Source organism: Leptinotarsa decemlineata, unplaced genomic scaffold (genome assembly GCF_025532065.1).
Source record: "Leptinotarsa decemlineata unplaced genomic scaffold, Ldec_3_MD MMD2_tig00026340_RagTag_RagTag, whole genome shotgun sequence".
Lineage (NCBI taxonomy): Eukaryota > Metazoa > Arthropoda > Insecta > Coleoptera > Chrysomelidae > Leptinotarsa > Leptinotarsa decemlineata.
In genome coordinates, this window is record NW_027412694.1 from 9,611,568 (window position 1) to 9,627,989 (window position 16,422).

General features: G+C 31.8%; 1 protein-coding gene across 1 annotated transcript; it reads right to left on the reverse strand.

The window, feature by feature from the left end:
- Window positions 1-592: 592 nt before the first annotated feature.
- Window positions 593-14,119, reverse strand: Xxylt (Xyloside xylosyltransferase). The gene is made up of 4 exons (XM_074183532.1): window positions 13,418-14,119; window positions 13,220-13,361; window positions 5,081-5,344; window positions 593-2,313 (listed from the first exon to the last, which is right to left on the reverse strand). The coding sequence occupies exons 1-4, from the start codon at window positions 13,878-13,880 to the stop codon at window positions 2,100-2,102; spliced, it is 1,083 nt and encodes a 360-aa protein (XP_074039633.1). The 5' UTR covers window positions 13,881-14,119; the 3' UTR covers window positions 593-2,099.
- Window positions 14,120-16,422: the final 2,303 nt, after the last annotated feature.

Consider the following 16,422-nt stretch of genomic DNA (forward strand, 5'->3'; position numbering starts at 1 on the left):
CCAAGAACAACCAACACCGCTTGACTGTCCGAAAATATTTTTATTGACTTGTGTGTAAGGTTGGATTTATCCAATCTCTCCGGACACAATTCAATAACGTAAATTTCCACATGAAATACAGTCGCATAAGTTCCTAGGCAGGTAGATATCTCTAAAAGAAGTTTCTGTCTTGAATTCTTTTTCCGATTGATTTGTGATTTTACAGAGCAATATGAATAAATGTTATAAGTAGTAGCACTCACAGAAACGAACTTCCCCAAATCAATGGTCGGGATTCTGGATCTTATAGAGAAAGATTAAGGAACGAGAGGGATTTGAGAAATCAGTTAGGGAGGCAAGAACTGGCAGCATCAGCACCATTATAACCGCTTTAACTGTTTGGGTAACAATCATTATTCATTCAACAACCATAAGGAATTTAATTTTTCGACCTCCAACATTGCACACTGACATAGCCCTCAACCCAAATTCTTCAAGTCATTAAGATGAAAAAAAATAAACAAAATAAATAACTGCAGCTATTTTTAAACACTAATCAAAACCTTTCAAAGATTTTTGACAAACCTATTCATAATTAATTCAATGAAACGAATTTGTATAAGTAACAATTTTATTTGTCAAAAAATATACATATAAACAATATAAAAATATCTTCTGTTTCAAATCCTACATTGCACTTCTGGAAATTTTTCTAGTTTGGAATATTTTTCTAAATATCACAAATACTAAATGAGAAATATATGTTTAAATACCTCATAATCTTATAATACAAATAAAGGTACACACAAAAATTATATATGACACAATTTTGACTTGACCTTATTGAAAAAAATGGCAAGAATACTTAAAATAAATACAACTCCATATATATCAACCCCTTAGCATGAAATGACAAAAGCATTGTTTCAAGAAACTGACAATCAAAAGAAAAAGATAAAAAACGGCCTTTCTCTAGTACAATATGATTATGAAAGAGTGATTTACAGGTTTTTTTAACACCTTAAAATTAACAACAATAAAGAGTCCCGTTAAAATATTGAGATGTGGTATAGAATTATCGGATTTGTGGAATGTGTTGATAAAGAATAATCATTATATTTCTTTAGTATTCGTGGAATATCCAATTTTTATTAATTTAATAGTTGGAAAATATTGCGTATAAGTCTTTGGAACAAAATTGATAGAAAATTCGTTGAAATTTTTCTGTTAGAACTCGTAGGTAAGGGCTGAAAACTAAACTAAAGCAATTTGAAAACTAAAATCCATCAAGAACGAAATCGAAAAGAGAAATGAAAGTAAGGAATAAAAAATCATTAAAAATTCAGTTTGAATTAAGTTTCGAGTTCCTTAAGATGGTTTTATCTCTACCAACAATAGGGAAGGCCCATGTAATTTTTTATTCTTTGAAATAATTGAGTTCGACTTCAGAAATCTCAAATGGTGAAAAAACCGTTTTTCAAAATAAGGATGTATACCCGGGATGACACAGCATGTCATACCACCCGTGAAGGACTACGCTGTTAAATGATTCCATGAAAATCAAAAAATAAATGAGAAAGTACTATTCTGATCATTCCCATATTGATTTCAATTTAAGAGCCACCGGTAGTTTGACAACAGCGGTAGCAGAAATTTGGGAAGCTATCCTGGAATGCCATCGGAAAACAAATCCACATGTTTCTAGAAACATCTGGATTTGTTTTCCAATGACAGTTCAGGATAGCTATTTTCTGCTACGGCAGTTGTCAGTTGATTGGTCAAACCACCAACAATGAAATAAAAACTTGGCAAGTTGACTTGGGTGTCACACCAATAGGTGGTTCCACTTATGTCTCGCTTGCTTTTACGCAGTTATTTTCATCAAGTACTTTTCTTGGTTATTCACAATTCGTCTTAAATCAAGGACCACCTACCCAGTACTAATGAGGCCCAACAGGCTGAAACAGCTGTCTACCAGTGGCTCTTGAATTGAAATTAATATGGGAATGATCAGAATAATACTTATCACAATAATAATTCATTTGGAGAAGAGAAAACTTCAACAAACTTTCAATGCAACTTATCGAACCATCATTAGTCACCTGTGATCAAGATATGATTTATCTTTTTGGGATTCTCGTATTGCAATTGCCATGCAATACAACGATGTCATTGTCACATTTAAAATAGTTATTGAAAATATTGCTATAACCATGGTCTCTCCACCATGTGCACAGTTGTCTGTTGAATCTACAGTTCAGGGTCTGAATCAGATGAGGATACTCATAACCCACCAAAGTGTAGAAGTCCTGGTCTCCAAGATGGCCCCTGAACCTGCAAATCCAAAATTATATATAAAAATTCATTGAAGAAACTAAAATCAGAATTTTATCAAATATAAACTCATTAGAAATGTCAATACTTCTCTAGTTTTTTTTTGGTATATAACCTTCCACAATATGAAAAATAAACAAAACACTTACTTCATAATATAAACAACTGAAAAGTCCAATTAGTCAGTAACTTGTCGTATTAATAAATTTCACCTACAAATTGAAAAAAAAATATATTTTGCTTCTTCAGTAGTCGATGTTTCGAAAAAAAAAATCCTTTTCCGTTTTCAAAACCTGAAATCCACTATAAAATGTTCGCCTCAAATTGTGCATAGTTCTAATTCTTTTGACATATGACATTTGACACTAAAGGAGGCTAAATATAATTTTTATTCAATTGTTTTAATTTTTTATTTTACAAAGTTACTTATGTACAATGACTGAATTGAATTACACAGTACATTTTTCACATTACAACAAAATGTAAGAATAAAAAATTCATTGAAACCAATAAAAAATCAAATTCGATAAGTTACTTATAGTTATTTAGATTGGATCATATCACTTTTCCTGTAGAACAGCAAATAAGGAACTCACGTTCCCTGTAGACAAAATTTGTGAATACATCAAGTTACTGACTAATTGGTCTCTTCAGTGGTTTATATTATGCAGTAACTTTTCGGGGTGAACTTTTCAGTGTGCCCTTTATTACACTTCAGCAAATTCTCTATTGATTTAATTTTGTATACTTTTTATATTATGAAAGGTTATACAGGCCGTTATTTTATCATGTGGAAACATTGCTATATTCTAAACCGTAACAGATACGAAGACGATTAAATGGAAAAAAAGGTAACTGTCATCGGGAACAATACAATGGTCGAGGACTCTCGCCCTTCTCGAGTTATACGGGGAAAACAAAAAATGCTGTTTTTTCGTTTTTTTCGAATGGAATTGTTATTTCGGAGAATATAAAAAAATGGAAAAGGAAAATGTTATTATATTCGAAGTGTACTATGACGATGTAATGATAAATATTCGATAAAACGTTTCGTATCAACATGGCCACCACCAACTTTTTTTTTAATACAGACCTGCCTTTTTCATTACAGATACTGATAAAGCAATAAATCCACAATCCAAGGTTATATCACATTTGATATTTTTATAACGTTTCATTTGAAATAACTACCATCATCAGTGACAACAATTTTAAAGTACGTTACTTTTTTTGTAAATTGTTTCGATTTATTCAAAATATAATTTAGAAAACCTAATAAATTCGGTAGGTACCCTAACACAATGAAAATTCGTACTTTTTCGTTATGGAAATTTTTGTATTGCCGTAATCCTTCTTTCAAGGCTTATTTCTCCCTAATCAATTATAATTCGTAATATTTTTAAAATTCTCAATCCTGGAAGTAACGAAAATATCATTTTTTGGTCAACGCGTAGGCTTTGCTTGGTTTCTATGACAGGAAAAATGAATGCGTTGTTGATATCTGTTGAGAACTGTCCGACGTTTATGAACATATCAAAGATGTATTCAAATGATGAAAGGACTGATATGCTATTTAGTTATACAATAACAAATAGAAATCCTCTTTTGGCAAGGAATATGTATGTTGAACTATACCGGAATCGTAGTATTCCGAACATCCAAATGTTTAGACAATTAGAAATAAATTTGAGGGACTATGGTGCACTTGACAGAATGAAAACAAGACATTGTGTGGTTATTGACAGTGTGAGGAATCAAATAAACGTTTCGGGTAAGCAAATATCACCACATAAAAAATTACACAGTGAAAACATTTTTTTTTCAATTTAGTATTGGCCAGTTACAAAAATGATGCTAATCAAGAGAAATTGCCCACGAAATGGGGATTTTTCTAAAATACATCAGAACTATTTTGAAAAAGAACAAATATAAATTTTACAGGATACGCAAAGTTCATCACCTCAATGAAAGGGATTACGGAAGGAGAGTACGATTTGCGAAGTGGTTAAGATATAGAAATAGGGAAGTTGGAAATATTTTTAAAAAAATAATATTATGGACGAACAAATCAAAATTCACCAACAATGGTTGGTTTAACAGAAATATCCATTAGAGGTGGAATAATACAAATGAACATTTACATATAGGAAAACCAATTTTCGAAAAAGGTTCCGAATAAATGTTTGGTTGGGAATTGTGGGAACAAACATCCTTTGGCCTTTCTTTTATGATGATCATTTAAATGGTGAAATGTATCTTGATTTTCTATTCAATGAAATCGATGGCTACTTAGATGAATTGCCACTGAATATCCGCCATTAAATACAATATGTTCAACAGGACGGCGCTTCTTGCCATAATGCAGCAATAGTAAGGGAACATTTAGATGCAATATTCCCAAGAAAATGGATTGGAAACATTGTACCAATTAACTGGCTAGCTTGATCCCCAGATCTTACTTCTTTAGATTTTTTTTCTCTGGGGATACATAAAGGATAAAGTTTTTCCAACACCAAGTACAGATATCGACTATCTCCAACAAAAAATAAGAGATGCATGTATTATTAGTATTACACCTATTATGCTAGAAAATTGTTTGAACCGACAACTTATGTGCATTCAACGAAGAGGTCGTCAATTCGAGTATTTAATGTAGATTGCCATGAAGCTTTGATTTTCCATATTGGATGGAGAAGCGAAAAGCCAAAACCTTTCTTTATCTTTCCTTAAAATATATTTCTTTCAATTCAAGAAAAAGTGTTCTTACCTATATTTAGAAGCCATCCGTTCAACCTCATTACTTTTTATTATATCCTGAAACTCCGATGAGTTCCTTTGAGCTTTGAGGTTGATAAGCACCACTCCTGAATTATATCCTTGGAAACCTCTCGGATGAACATTCTTGGAGATATTCTTATCATGGTAATACTCGCCAAATGTGGTGTTATGCTTCGATTTGTACATGTGAAGTATGTGACGGTACACAGGAGTCAATTCTGGAGCTAATCCAAACAGGGCAGAAGGTTTGAAACTGAAAAGTGATGAAAGATTTTCAAAGGTTCAATACAATTTCTAATTTGAAGATATTTGAGGAACTGTTTAGATAAAAGAATTCTTATTTTCAGTTACACATATACGAAGTAAATCCGAACAGCTAAATAAAAAACTAAAGTACCGGGTCTGATAAATTTACTAGTTATTACCATATAAAACCTCCCACGTAATAAATATAGTTTAAAAATCTACAAAACACGCTTTTAATGAACATCGAACTAAAAAGTTAAAAATATATTTTTTTAAATAAGCTAAAAACAATACTAGTAGTAATTTTCGTTCTTTATAGTTTTAAGCTTATTTAAAAAAAAAAATTCAATTTTTTAGTTTGATGTTCTTTAAAGCTTGTTTTTAAGTTTTTTAAACTATATTTATTTTTCATTTTTTTAGTTTCGTATGCTATAAAAGTATCTTTTTTAGTATTTTTAAACTGTATTTATTTTATCTAAACTTTGGGATCAATCAGCCGTATATTGTTTAGTCTGAAAATCAACTACCAAGCCCAAGGAAAGCAGCAGGCGCGCAAAGGAGGGTTACAAATAAGTCAGCAGGCGCGCGTATTAAAAAAAAAGTCCTTTTTTCAAATGAAGAATTTCATGTGAAGTGAGTTCGAATCATATAAAGGAGGTTAAGTTAGCTTAGGTCTGCCGGGAATAGATCAAGCAATAATGTCGATAATTTTGTCAAATACAGATCCCGAGCTTGAGAGTTACAAACAAACAAACAAAAATACATACATACATACATACAGATGAAGCTTATAAAAGCGTGTTAATAAAAATAATGATCTTGAAAAAAATATATACCACGCTGCCCATATCATACAAACTTCCGACATTCGGCAACTATTTAGTTTTTATGCCATTTGAATTGACTTATAGAATAGACTATACCATAATTGATAATTTATAAGACAATATACATATAATTTACGATGACAGAGACACTTAACGCCCAAAATGAATAGTTTATGAATCAAAGACAGTTGAAAATAATTCTGAAACTATTGACTGAACGATTATGAATTGAATTGTTTGTTTTGTTGATGCTTCTTTGATTTTCATTATCTGTTTTTGTTTTCGTTAGTAATGTCAAACAAAAATATTTGTTTAACTGTGATTAACTTGAAAAATAATTGTTTTGAAAGTAGTTGACAATATTTCTTGGTTAATTTTATAAGTACGGAGTTCCATTGTATAAAAAAGTTTTCCACGATATTTCTAATCCAGCAGGAGATAAATAAATGGAATATTAAAAAAATACTAGGACCCGAATATTCGGCTGATTTAGTTAACACATTAAAAAAATATCATGAAAAGTATACTATTCCCAATTTGTAGAGGAAACCAAATTGTTTAACCTGTAAATAATATAAATTACAAAACCTACAGGAAGACTATAAATGAAATTTCACAGTAACTCTTGGCTTTATTATTAGAAATGGAGTAGGATAATTAAAATTGAGGCCTTCTGTTAAAATGAACATGGTCATCCATGGCAGAATTCTCTTAGAGTACAGTAAAACTTGTCAACAAGGTGATATTTGAGTTTTCCTTCAACATGTCATAACTTTCAGCCGCTCTGACAATAATAGGCACTTAAATAAATATTTTCAAACCATTGTGAATCACATAACTTTTTATCAGTGCCAAGTTTGGTTTTGGGATTCTAAGCTGATCAACCTATATTGTAATATACCTATACTCTACTACCATCGATGTATTTGAACCTTTTTTGTGAAATAAACTTGCTGTTTCCAGAATAAATATCGGCACCAGAGTTGATACTTTATATTTCTTGAATAAAGATCTACAGAAATCTGTTCAATTTGCTTTGTAAATATATCTAACTGCCCTATGTTGTATTCTAAAAATGACATTAAACATCTGAGTCGTGCATGTACCCCAGAATACTATTCCATTTCTTAAATTTCTGTTAACCCTGACTTCAGATTTTCTGTCTTCCAGATTTTCTAACAGCAATAAGTTCTCGTATATTTGTATAGCTGTGATTTATAAAAAACAAAACAAACAAATTCTCTTTACAGAGGCGTATCATTGCTTGTGTTCCAATGCTGTTGGCGTTTGGCATTTTCTGAATAATTTGTGTTATGTCATCGCCTAACAAAAATCCAGTCATCAAGAATCTGGAGCGACAAATAATTTTTAAAGTCGGATATGTTATCAAATGTGAAAAATAAAACATCGAATAAAGAAGGACTGAAAATAATAGAAAATTTTCAATAAAATAAATGGACATTAGAGCATTGAGAATCAAATATTTGCAAAAAGAACATCTTCCAAGAACTGGACGAATGAATCAACCAATGGGTTATTTAAAAGTATTGTGAAGGGGCCAAGACTCATTATTGTCCATACAGGAGGTGACATGGGCTTTATACCTAATTTTCTGCTTATATTTAAATTAAGCACAACATCAGGGGATTATCATTCAGAAATGAATTTTGAAAATTATGGTGAATGGTTACAAGAAAATTTAATCCCAAATTTACCTGTGAATTCGGTAGTCCTGACCGATACCATCCATATCATAATGATATTCAAATTAATCCAGCCCTCAACACGAATTCTAGGAAGGCTGACATGGTGAAATAGCGCACAAAAAAAGCATTATGTTCGCCCCTAATATGCTCAAACTCGAATTATACCAGTTAATCAAGGTAAATAAAAAGCATCATATCAGGTACAAATTTGACATAACGTTTCGCGACTTCCACCCTACCATCCGGCTTTGAATCCCATTGATGTTATTTGGGCTACTGAAAAATCAACGTGTCGCAAGTTGGAAGATGTGACGAAACTGGCGGAGCACAAGTTTCATCAAATCACTTCCGAAAAATGGCAAAAGTGTTGCCGACATGTAGTAGATATAGAGCGGAAATATTGGTAAAATGAAACATTCACAAACGTTTAAACAGAGGTAAATCCAGTGATTATAAATTTAAATGACGATAGCAGCACAATTACAAGCAGCAATGAGTATGGTAATTTGTATTCTGATAGTGACTGATTGAAGTTTATTTTTTGATAAGTGAATCATTATGTAACAATTTAATGAACTTTTCTACTACCTATAATACAAAATAAAATATGAAAAGAAATTACAAAGTTATGTTCCATTTGCTACCCTGATTAAAACTGATTATAGGTACGACACTGGCAGGCAAGGGGCTAAGCGTAATCCAAAAGTAAGTTAGTTGAGAGAGTCTATATCTGTGCAATTGCTTGCCATCAGTTGTGGCGTGTACTGTATATGTATTCATTTTGAGTTTAAGCAAATAAAATGAAGTAATATTTCTTAATTTTTTTCACTTATTTGGATTTGATTTTTGAATTCAACCAAGAAAATACTTCACTGATTTGAGCAGCTTTTTAGAAGCAGCAGAACCTCAGATCAAATATACTGAAAAATACTTTTTTCTACACCAAAACTTTGATATGGTTTCTACCGTCAAACATCAGACTAGAAAGCTAATCACCGTGAAAATAATCATTATAGTAAAACCAATAATTATTGACAGTAAAACGCGTTGTCATATCTAAATTTTACGTTACCAGTTTATAGCAGAATCAAAATATAGTAAGCAGTAGAATTGTAGGTTGTGGCAAATTATAGATAATACACAATACTAGTACGATTAAAAGGTATTATTTATGACAAAAATCAGTAATGAGCTTGTAATGAGTAATACTTATACATTTCCTGATTACTGAAAAGTTAAAATTCATTATTTCCTGTATAGTGTTAGATATTTATTACAACTAGTGGCAACGCTGTACGCAACGATATTTCTGTCTTTGTCACTTTACCGTAACTTCCATCTCATCGTTGCAGTCCTCACTAATGTACTTGCAGCCATGAGCGTATCATTGGTTTGTGAATTATACAGCGTGAATTGTACGTTTTACAGTTAAGTTAGTCAGCAATCGACGTGTTGTGATAACAATTGGTGAAAATAATAGTGCTGATAAGTGTTTAAGCGTTACATAATTATATTTCTACACCGTTCTCAAACTACTCAAAAAATGGGAGACATGGTCGGGCCTTCCACGTCGAAAAAGGTAAAACGGTCGGAGTCTCGGTCAGTAAGAGAAAAACAAATTGTACTGCGAGTATTTCACTGTCTTGAAAGAGATCATCAGCCACCAAAAGATGACTTTGTGCATATGTGCTGTAATTGTATGTGTGTACCTCCGAATAACCAACCGGGCATTTCTACATCATTAAGTTCCACAATTACAAAAGAAAAATTAGTTGATATGTGCTCTGATTATACCGGTGTACCAAAATCATCGATTTACAAAATACTAAGAGAAGTATTCATGGGGACGTACAAATGCCAAAAACTAGTAGCGGACGAAAAAAAATCACAGTTGATGAAGAAGCCAAAACCAGTATACGCAGAACTATTCACAGTTTCTTTTTCAGAAATGAGCTGAATTAGAACAAAACGGAACATTAGAAAACATCATTACTTGATTCTTGAAGCCCATTCAATAAAAGAAAAAAACTCATAGTATTTACATTTACCTACTCCGCTAACTACACTAATTTAAAAAAACTGGGTAGGCTGTGAAAAAATATGAAACTACATAATGTGTTTTAGAAAACGTCACTGTCACTGAATAAATTAATGCCCGTTAGTTCAATGTAATATATGAAAATTAAAATAATATGTTATCTTTACAAGAAAAAATTGAAATTGTGCTAATTTGTGGTGAAAACACATTGCATCGACAAGTGGCTGATATTTTTAACGCAAGACATCCTGGTAGACATGTACAGCAATCCACTGTAAGTAGGATTTTAAAAAAATTTAAACTGACTGGTTCAGTTGAAAATACTCTTAAAAAACGTCATAATCCATCACGCAATAATGATGAGGTTCAGTTGGCTGTCTGCCTGGATCTTATCGAACAGAGAAAATCAAGTATTACCAATATTGTAGATAGAACTGGTGTTAAAAGAGAAAGCGTAAGAGCAATTTTACATAAAAATAAATTCAAACCCTACAAACCCAAATTTATAAATACCTTAAAGGAAAGAGAATTCGATGTTCGACTAGATTTCTCTTTCTGTTACCAAGGAGAAGTAGAATTAAACAGAAAATTTCCTTACAAAATCCTATGGACCGACGAAGCTACCTTCACATCGAACGGAGTAGTCAGTTTCCAGAATTGTAGGTGGTGGGCTCAGGAAAATCCTCATTTTGTGATAGAATGTCGGGACCAATATTCATTTAAAACAAATGTGTGGTGCGGTGTTTTAAATAATCAGGTAATGGGACCATTCTTTTTTAGACACAATTTAACTTCTCAGGATTATTTGCAATTTCTAAATACTGAGATCAGTGATATTGTGGACAATATGCCGGTTGAAATAAGACACAGTCTGTGGTATCAATGTGACGGGGCTCCTATTCATAGTTCAAGACAAGTCAAAGAGAAACTATTAGAAATGTTTAGGGGCAAAGTTATTGAGCGAAATATGGAGCAAATATGGCCGCCTAGGTTGCCAGATTTAACCCCACTAGATTTTTTCTTGTGGGGTTACTTAAAACAAATCGTTTATAAACAAAGACCTTTTCGTGACGTGAATCACTTAGAAACTGTTATTAGAAACTCTATTTTAAACATAAACCCTGTGAGTATCAGCAACTCAATAAAAGATGTGTCAAGAAGGACAATTATCTGCATAGAACGCGATGGAAAACATACAGAAATGTGGTGTATTTAATGTCGTGAGTCTTTTTTTCGTGTTTTTTTGCTATTAGGTATAGGTACATGTTTATTTTCAGTTCCTTTTGATTAAGATTAAATTCCACTGTATTTTTTGTTAAAAAAACAATAAACACTCTAAGATATTGTTTCCTAATGTTCCGTTTTGTTCTAATTCATATTGTGAGGCCATTTGCTCATTAAAAAACTCAAGTACTGTATAGTTTGGAAAGCCCCGTTGAAACTAGATGAACTTTGCATCAAGTTTGACAACTTTTATTTTTCAAAATTTGTTTATAACATCAAAGAGGCTCTTAAAATATTATTATATTACAAAAAAAGAAATTCGGTGACGAGTTTAGTTAAAATGAATGATTTAGTACAGGTGTGCTTAAATTTTGATGAGTAGAAAAAGCAGGAATGCGGAAAAATAGTGAAAATATAAAATACTTATTATGGGTTTGAAACTTGGTGTGTGGGTATAAAATTACAAAAGAAAATGTTTTTATCCTTTGATATTTTTGGATATTTTGAAGAATAATGTCATTTTTCGATGTTTCTTTTTTTAAATGTCAATTTTGACAGGTTAAGGAAATCACGTGACCTATTTTGTAGACGCCATTTGACATCATTTCTTAAGCAAAATCTACTGCCAAAATCAAATTTCACATGAAACGATAAATAAAAAAGTTTCCCATTTGATGCGGACTTTATCGGTGGCACTGTATATAAATATATATACAGTGCCACCGATATATATATTGTGTTTTTTATTAATATTGTTAATTTATTTACTACCTACTATAATTACCACGATTATTACTCCGTTTTCATAAGGCCCACCTAATGACTACAACGATTAGGTAAATTATGATATTGCAAAGTTTTAATGAAATAAATAAAAAATGTATATGAATATTTTAACTAATTGTACTAAGAATTTTTCTTTCATTCTTAACCCTCTCAAAAATTAATAAGCACGCCCCCGATTTGCTGTCAACTGGGCTTACTTCTACTCTCAATCATTACTGGTTTTAGTAGTATAGATGTTATCATCTCCCGTTGATGCCATAACAGTTACTGAGACGTGTATCAAAATATTTTTTTACAATCCTAAAGTTAAGAAGGTGAAAACTTTGAGAGAATATTTCATCTTGAAAATCCAACCTATATTATCATCATTATCTGAATTGAGTTTTTCATTTTCTGTTCTGAATGTGTAAACTCCTTTGAGCATTTTCTATAATATCCAACTGAGCAAAGTATTTCAAATATAATTATATAATCTTCTACAAAAATAAGAATCAACTATAAAACTCCTACAGTTGAAATAAGAAAATAAACTACTCATGAATTATTAACCAAACATTTTAATATATTTTGTATAGCTATTGCCATAACTTCCACTGCATATAGGTACTTCAGTTTATAAGTTTTCCCAGATTTTCAAACAGCAAAAAGTTCTCATGTATTTGATTTATAAGAATATTGTTTCTCACATTATAAAAATAGTTAATCTGATTGACTGAACAGTATTTTTGCAGTATGTTTTCGAAAAATTATTTGAGGTGATTCTTTAAATTGACAATTTGTTTTCAATTATGAACTAATTTGAATAAATGAGACAGTAACTGTTGAATGAAGACGATGGTAACAAATTAGTGGAAACCGCACCTAAATGGGTGAAGCCAGATAAGCAGACAAATATGAGTATCGACTATTTTGTTTGTCATTTATAATATACCTTCCCCAAGTTGTAATATTTAAGGGAATGAACCAACATGTACATTCTTCGAAGGTGAAGCTAAGTAAAACTTTCTTGACTATGACTTTTTTATAAAATTGCTGCCAACAAATAAGAGATACGGAATGGAATAATGGGAAAGTTAGTCAAAAAGAAAGGTTTCGGCTTTCTACTTCTCCATCTTGATAGAAAAAAATGTAGGAATCAAGATAGAGAAATGGAAAGCCAAACCTTTCGTTCCCAAAAATAATCTCTTCTGAAAATATACCCCTTTCAGTTTATTCAAAAAGTTTTCAAAAAAACAGGCATGAGTTGTTAAAAAGCGTACTGACCATTTGGCTTTTTAATCTCTGAAAAAATATGTACTTACTCATCAAATTCGTTGAACAACAGACCTATATCTTTTTTAAAATACAGATCACAATCAAGTAATATTGCTATGTTTTGATTCAATGGTGCAATTCTATACAATCCCAAAGAAATGTAAAATAAGGCATCGCTGTAGTAAGTACCTGAAAAAAATCAAAGTATAAAAATCATTTTATTCTTTTGAAAATATCCTACACACCTGGTTTTGAACTGAAATGGGGTGTCATAACTTCAACAATATCTTGTATTTTTTTAGCACTTTCTTCGATGTCATAGAAGGAATATACAATAGTCTTATTTCCGTACACCACATCGGCAATTTGATTTTCTGCAATTCCTTGAGAAACCCTGTCGACTATAATATTGAATTTAAGTGGTACAGAGCTGACATTCAACAGGTTGTGTACAAGATCTCGGAATTTATAAATGAGTGTGGAAGCATTTGTCACTTTAGTGAAAATCAACCAGACGTTGTACTCCTTAGTGTTTTTTGGTGAGGAAGAGGTGAATTTTAGATTTCCTATTTGTCTTCTTGGAATTTTTCTCATGTGTCTTTGGTGATTATTGCTGTCTTCTGTTGAAAATGCATAATAGAATAATGTTATCAGACCAATAATTATACAGATATTGAGAAAGGTGTTCACAGATCTGGTTTTCCACATAACTGCACATTTTTCAGTGAATATATATTCACATTAGGGCATCTTGAACTGGAGATGACTTTCGAGATTATTGACACTCATGTTCTATTGTTTGAAGAAGTAAAACACTCCCATTTTTCACCACCGCTGAACAAATAGTGTAATACGGAACCTGATCTCCAAGAAAGGTTAATTTTCAACAACCTGTTTTGCTTTTATGCTCCTGGCAATCTACTATTTTATTGACATGTGTTTTTGTTTTGTTGCTTAGGCAACACATATTACAATTTTGAAACATCATTTACAATATTAGTAGTTCTCTTCGACAAAAGTAGATGGCAGGACGGATTATAATAATAATAATAGAATTTATTCATCAATCAAAGGTTATACAAGGCATTATACATAATACAGACATGCATAACACTTATCAGGCTAGTCAAGAAAGAAAATAAGGTAATCTACAAATAAATGGTTAAGATAGTATAAGTACCTATAGTCGCGAAACAAACCAGAAAAATTGTACATACAATAGTCAGTCTCACAATTATGAGATATCACGAATTATAAAATTCTTCAACATTATAAAATACTTTTTCAAGAAAAAAATGTTTCAATTTATTTTTGAATAGAATGTAATTCAGATTCACATCTATCAAATCTCTTATTTTATTGAAACACTTGATAGGTACCAATATGCTTTCGTGAATTATTTTGACATTATGTATATATCTCAGAGAAGAAGCATTAATAATGCTAAGTATATATAATTTATGGGTTTAAATTTCAATTAATGCGCGTTATCTTATGAAGAATGTTAACAGATGGATAGCATTTATAAAAATTGCTGCATCTCCTTTCCAGAGGCGGATCATCATGATTATTAAGTTGGGACTGACGACTGACAGTCGTGGCCGTTGCAAGACGAAAGAAAGCAACCATTGTTTCAAGATGATTATTTGTTCAGCAGTTGAGTCCTAATGAAATAATTATTATTTAAAATACATATTATGTTAAGTTATTATATTTATTGGATTTAACCCGAACTGTACTACAAAGTGGTGCGTGTTACTTAACCTCCTATCAAAAGTGACAAATTAGGCATCGCTAAAGTTAGAGGATAGATGCTGAGAAACCCAGGTGTTCAAAACCGATTCGCTTTTGTTTTGTCAAAATCTCTCGACGCGAGAAATGAGATTAATCCAATTTTGTGTAGTCGAAGTAAACAATATTGTGCACGCTCAAAGTTGGCGGCACTCTCAAAGGCCAAAAAAACCAATACATAGAAATGAACCAGCAGCGAACTAGTCCACGTGGACTGTAGACTTGGCGGTTCGTATTGGATGATTTTTACTAACCGAGTTCTATGATTGGCTGAAGAGTCATAAAATTAAATTTGAAGTCATGTTACGGGGGCGAATAGAATGGGATAGTTATCGCCGTTGTGTCGTCAATGTTCAGTTCAGGAACTGATCGCGATTTGAGTGTTGAATTTCGATATTGGTGCAGTTATAATTACTTAAAATTTTTGTTATCCATTTAAAATGTGTCGTCCTTCGACAAGTACTAATAGTAATAATGAGTGTGATAACAACGCAGACTTTTTCCAGTGTAGTGATTACAATAGCGATGGTGAACAATGCGAAAAAAAGATACCAGTGAATAAGATTCGAATGCATTTGAATATTGAAATACAGAGAATATGTTTCAATGTATATGATAACCTACATCTCAAGTTTGGTTTCGAGGGAAACAAACTATTACAAGCAACATCAGATTTGACCGAAATTCCTTTCTCAACTGTACCTAAAATAGTCAAAAACAAACCTTACGAACGCAAGACACGATGTGATACAGGATTACCAAAACCTTTAGATGCTCATCTAATAAAATCATTGAAAAAACAATATACGATTGTTACAAAAGCAATGAGATTCCTACAACTGAAATCATAAGGAAGAAATTGAATACTTCCAGCCATAACGTGAGCTGCTGTGACAAAACTCTTCAGAATTAAATAAAGAAACTGGGATTTAGATTTAAAATAATAAACAAACGTCAAGCAGTTATGGCAACAGAAGAATAGTGGTATTGCGTAACAAATACTTAGAACAAATAACTAAATAAGGATAAGAACAACGGCAAATTTTCTATTTGGACGAAACTTATTATGACACACGACACTGTTACGGAAGGGTGGACTGATGGTTCGAATATGTGTATGGCTAACATGCCTGCAAACAAAGGATCGCGACTAATCATTGTGCATTGCGGAGAACATATAGAAAATAGACAGAACGCGATTGACAGGATTTTTACTGCAAACAGCTCTTTGGAGGAAACATTAGGGAAATACGGCTCAAATTATTAGCTTTGCAACAACAACGTAGTTCTTACGGTTCTGGTATCTAGGATTGTAGATTCATTTAATGATTTTCACCATATTCTCTTCGAAAAAGTTCACCTTCGAAAAAGTTTCTCTGTTACATACAGAATTGTCAAAATTGTCGAAACTCAAAAATTAATGCAAAGGAAATTGAAGGAATGGGATATTGGATATCCA

Coding starts and splice junctions, on each gene's coding strand:
- Xxylt (XM_074183532.1), bottom strand. CDS start 13,880: ATGTGGAAAACCAGATCTGTGAACACCTTTCTCAATATCTGTATAATT. Junction 13,362..13,417: donor CCATTTCAGTTCAAAACCAG/GTGTGTAGGATA, acceptor GATTTTTTTCAG/GTACTTACTACAGCGATGCC. Junction 5,345..13,219: donor TTGTTCAACGAATTTGATGA/GTAAGTACATAT, acceptor ATCACTTTTCAG/TTTCAAACCTTCTGCCCTGT.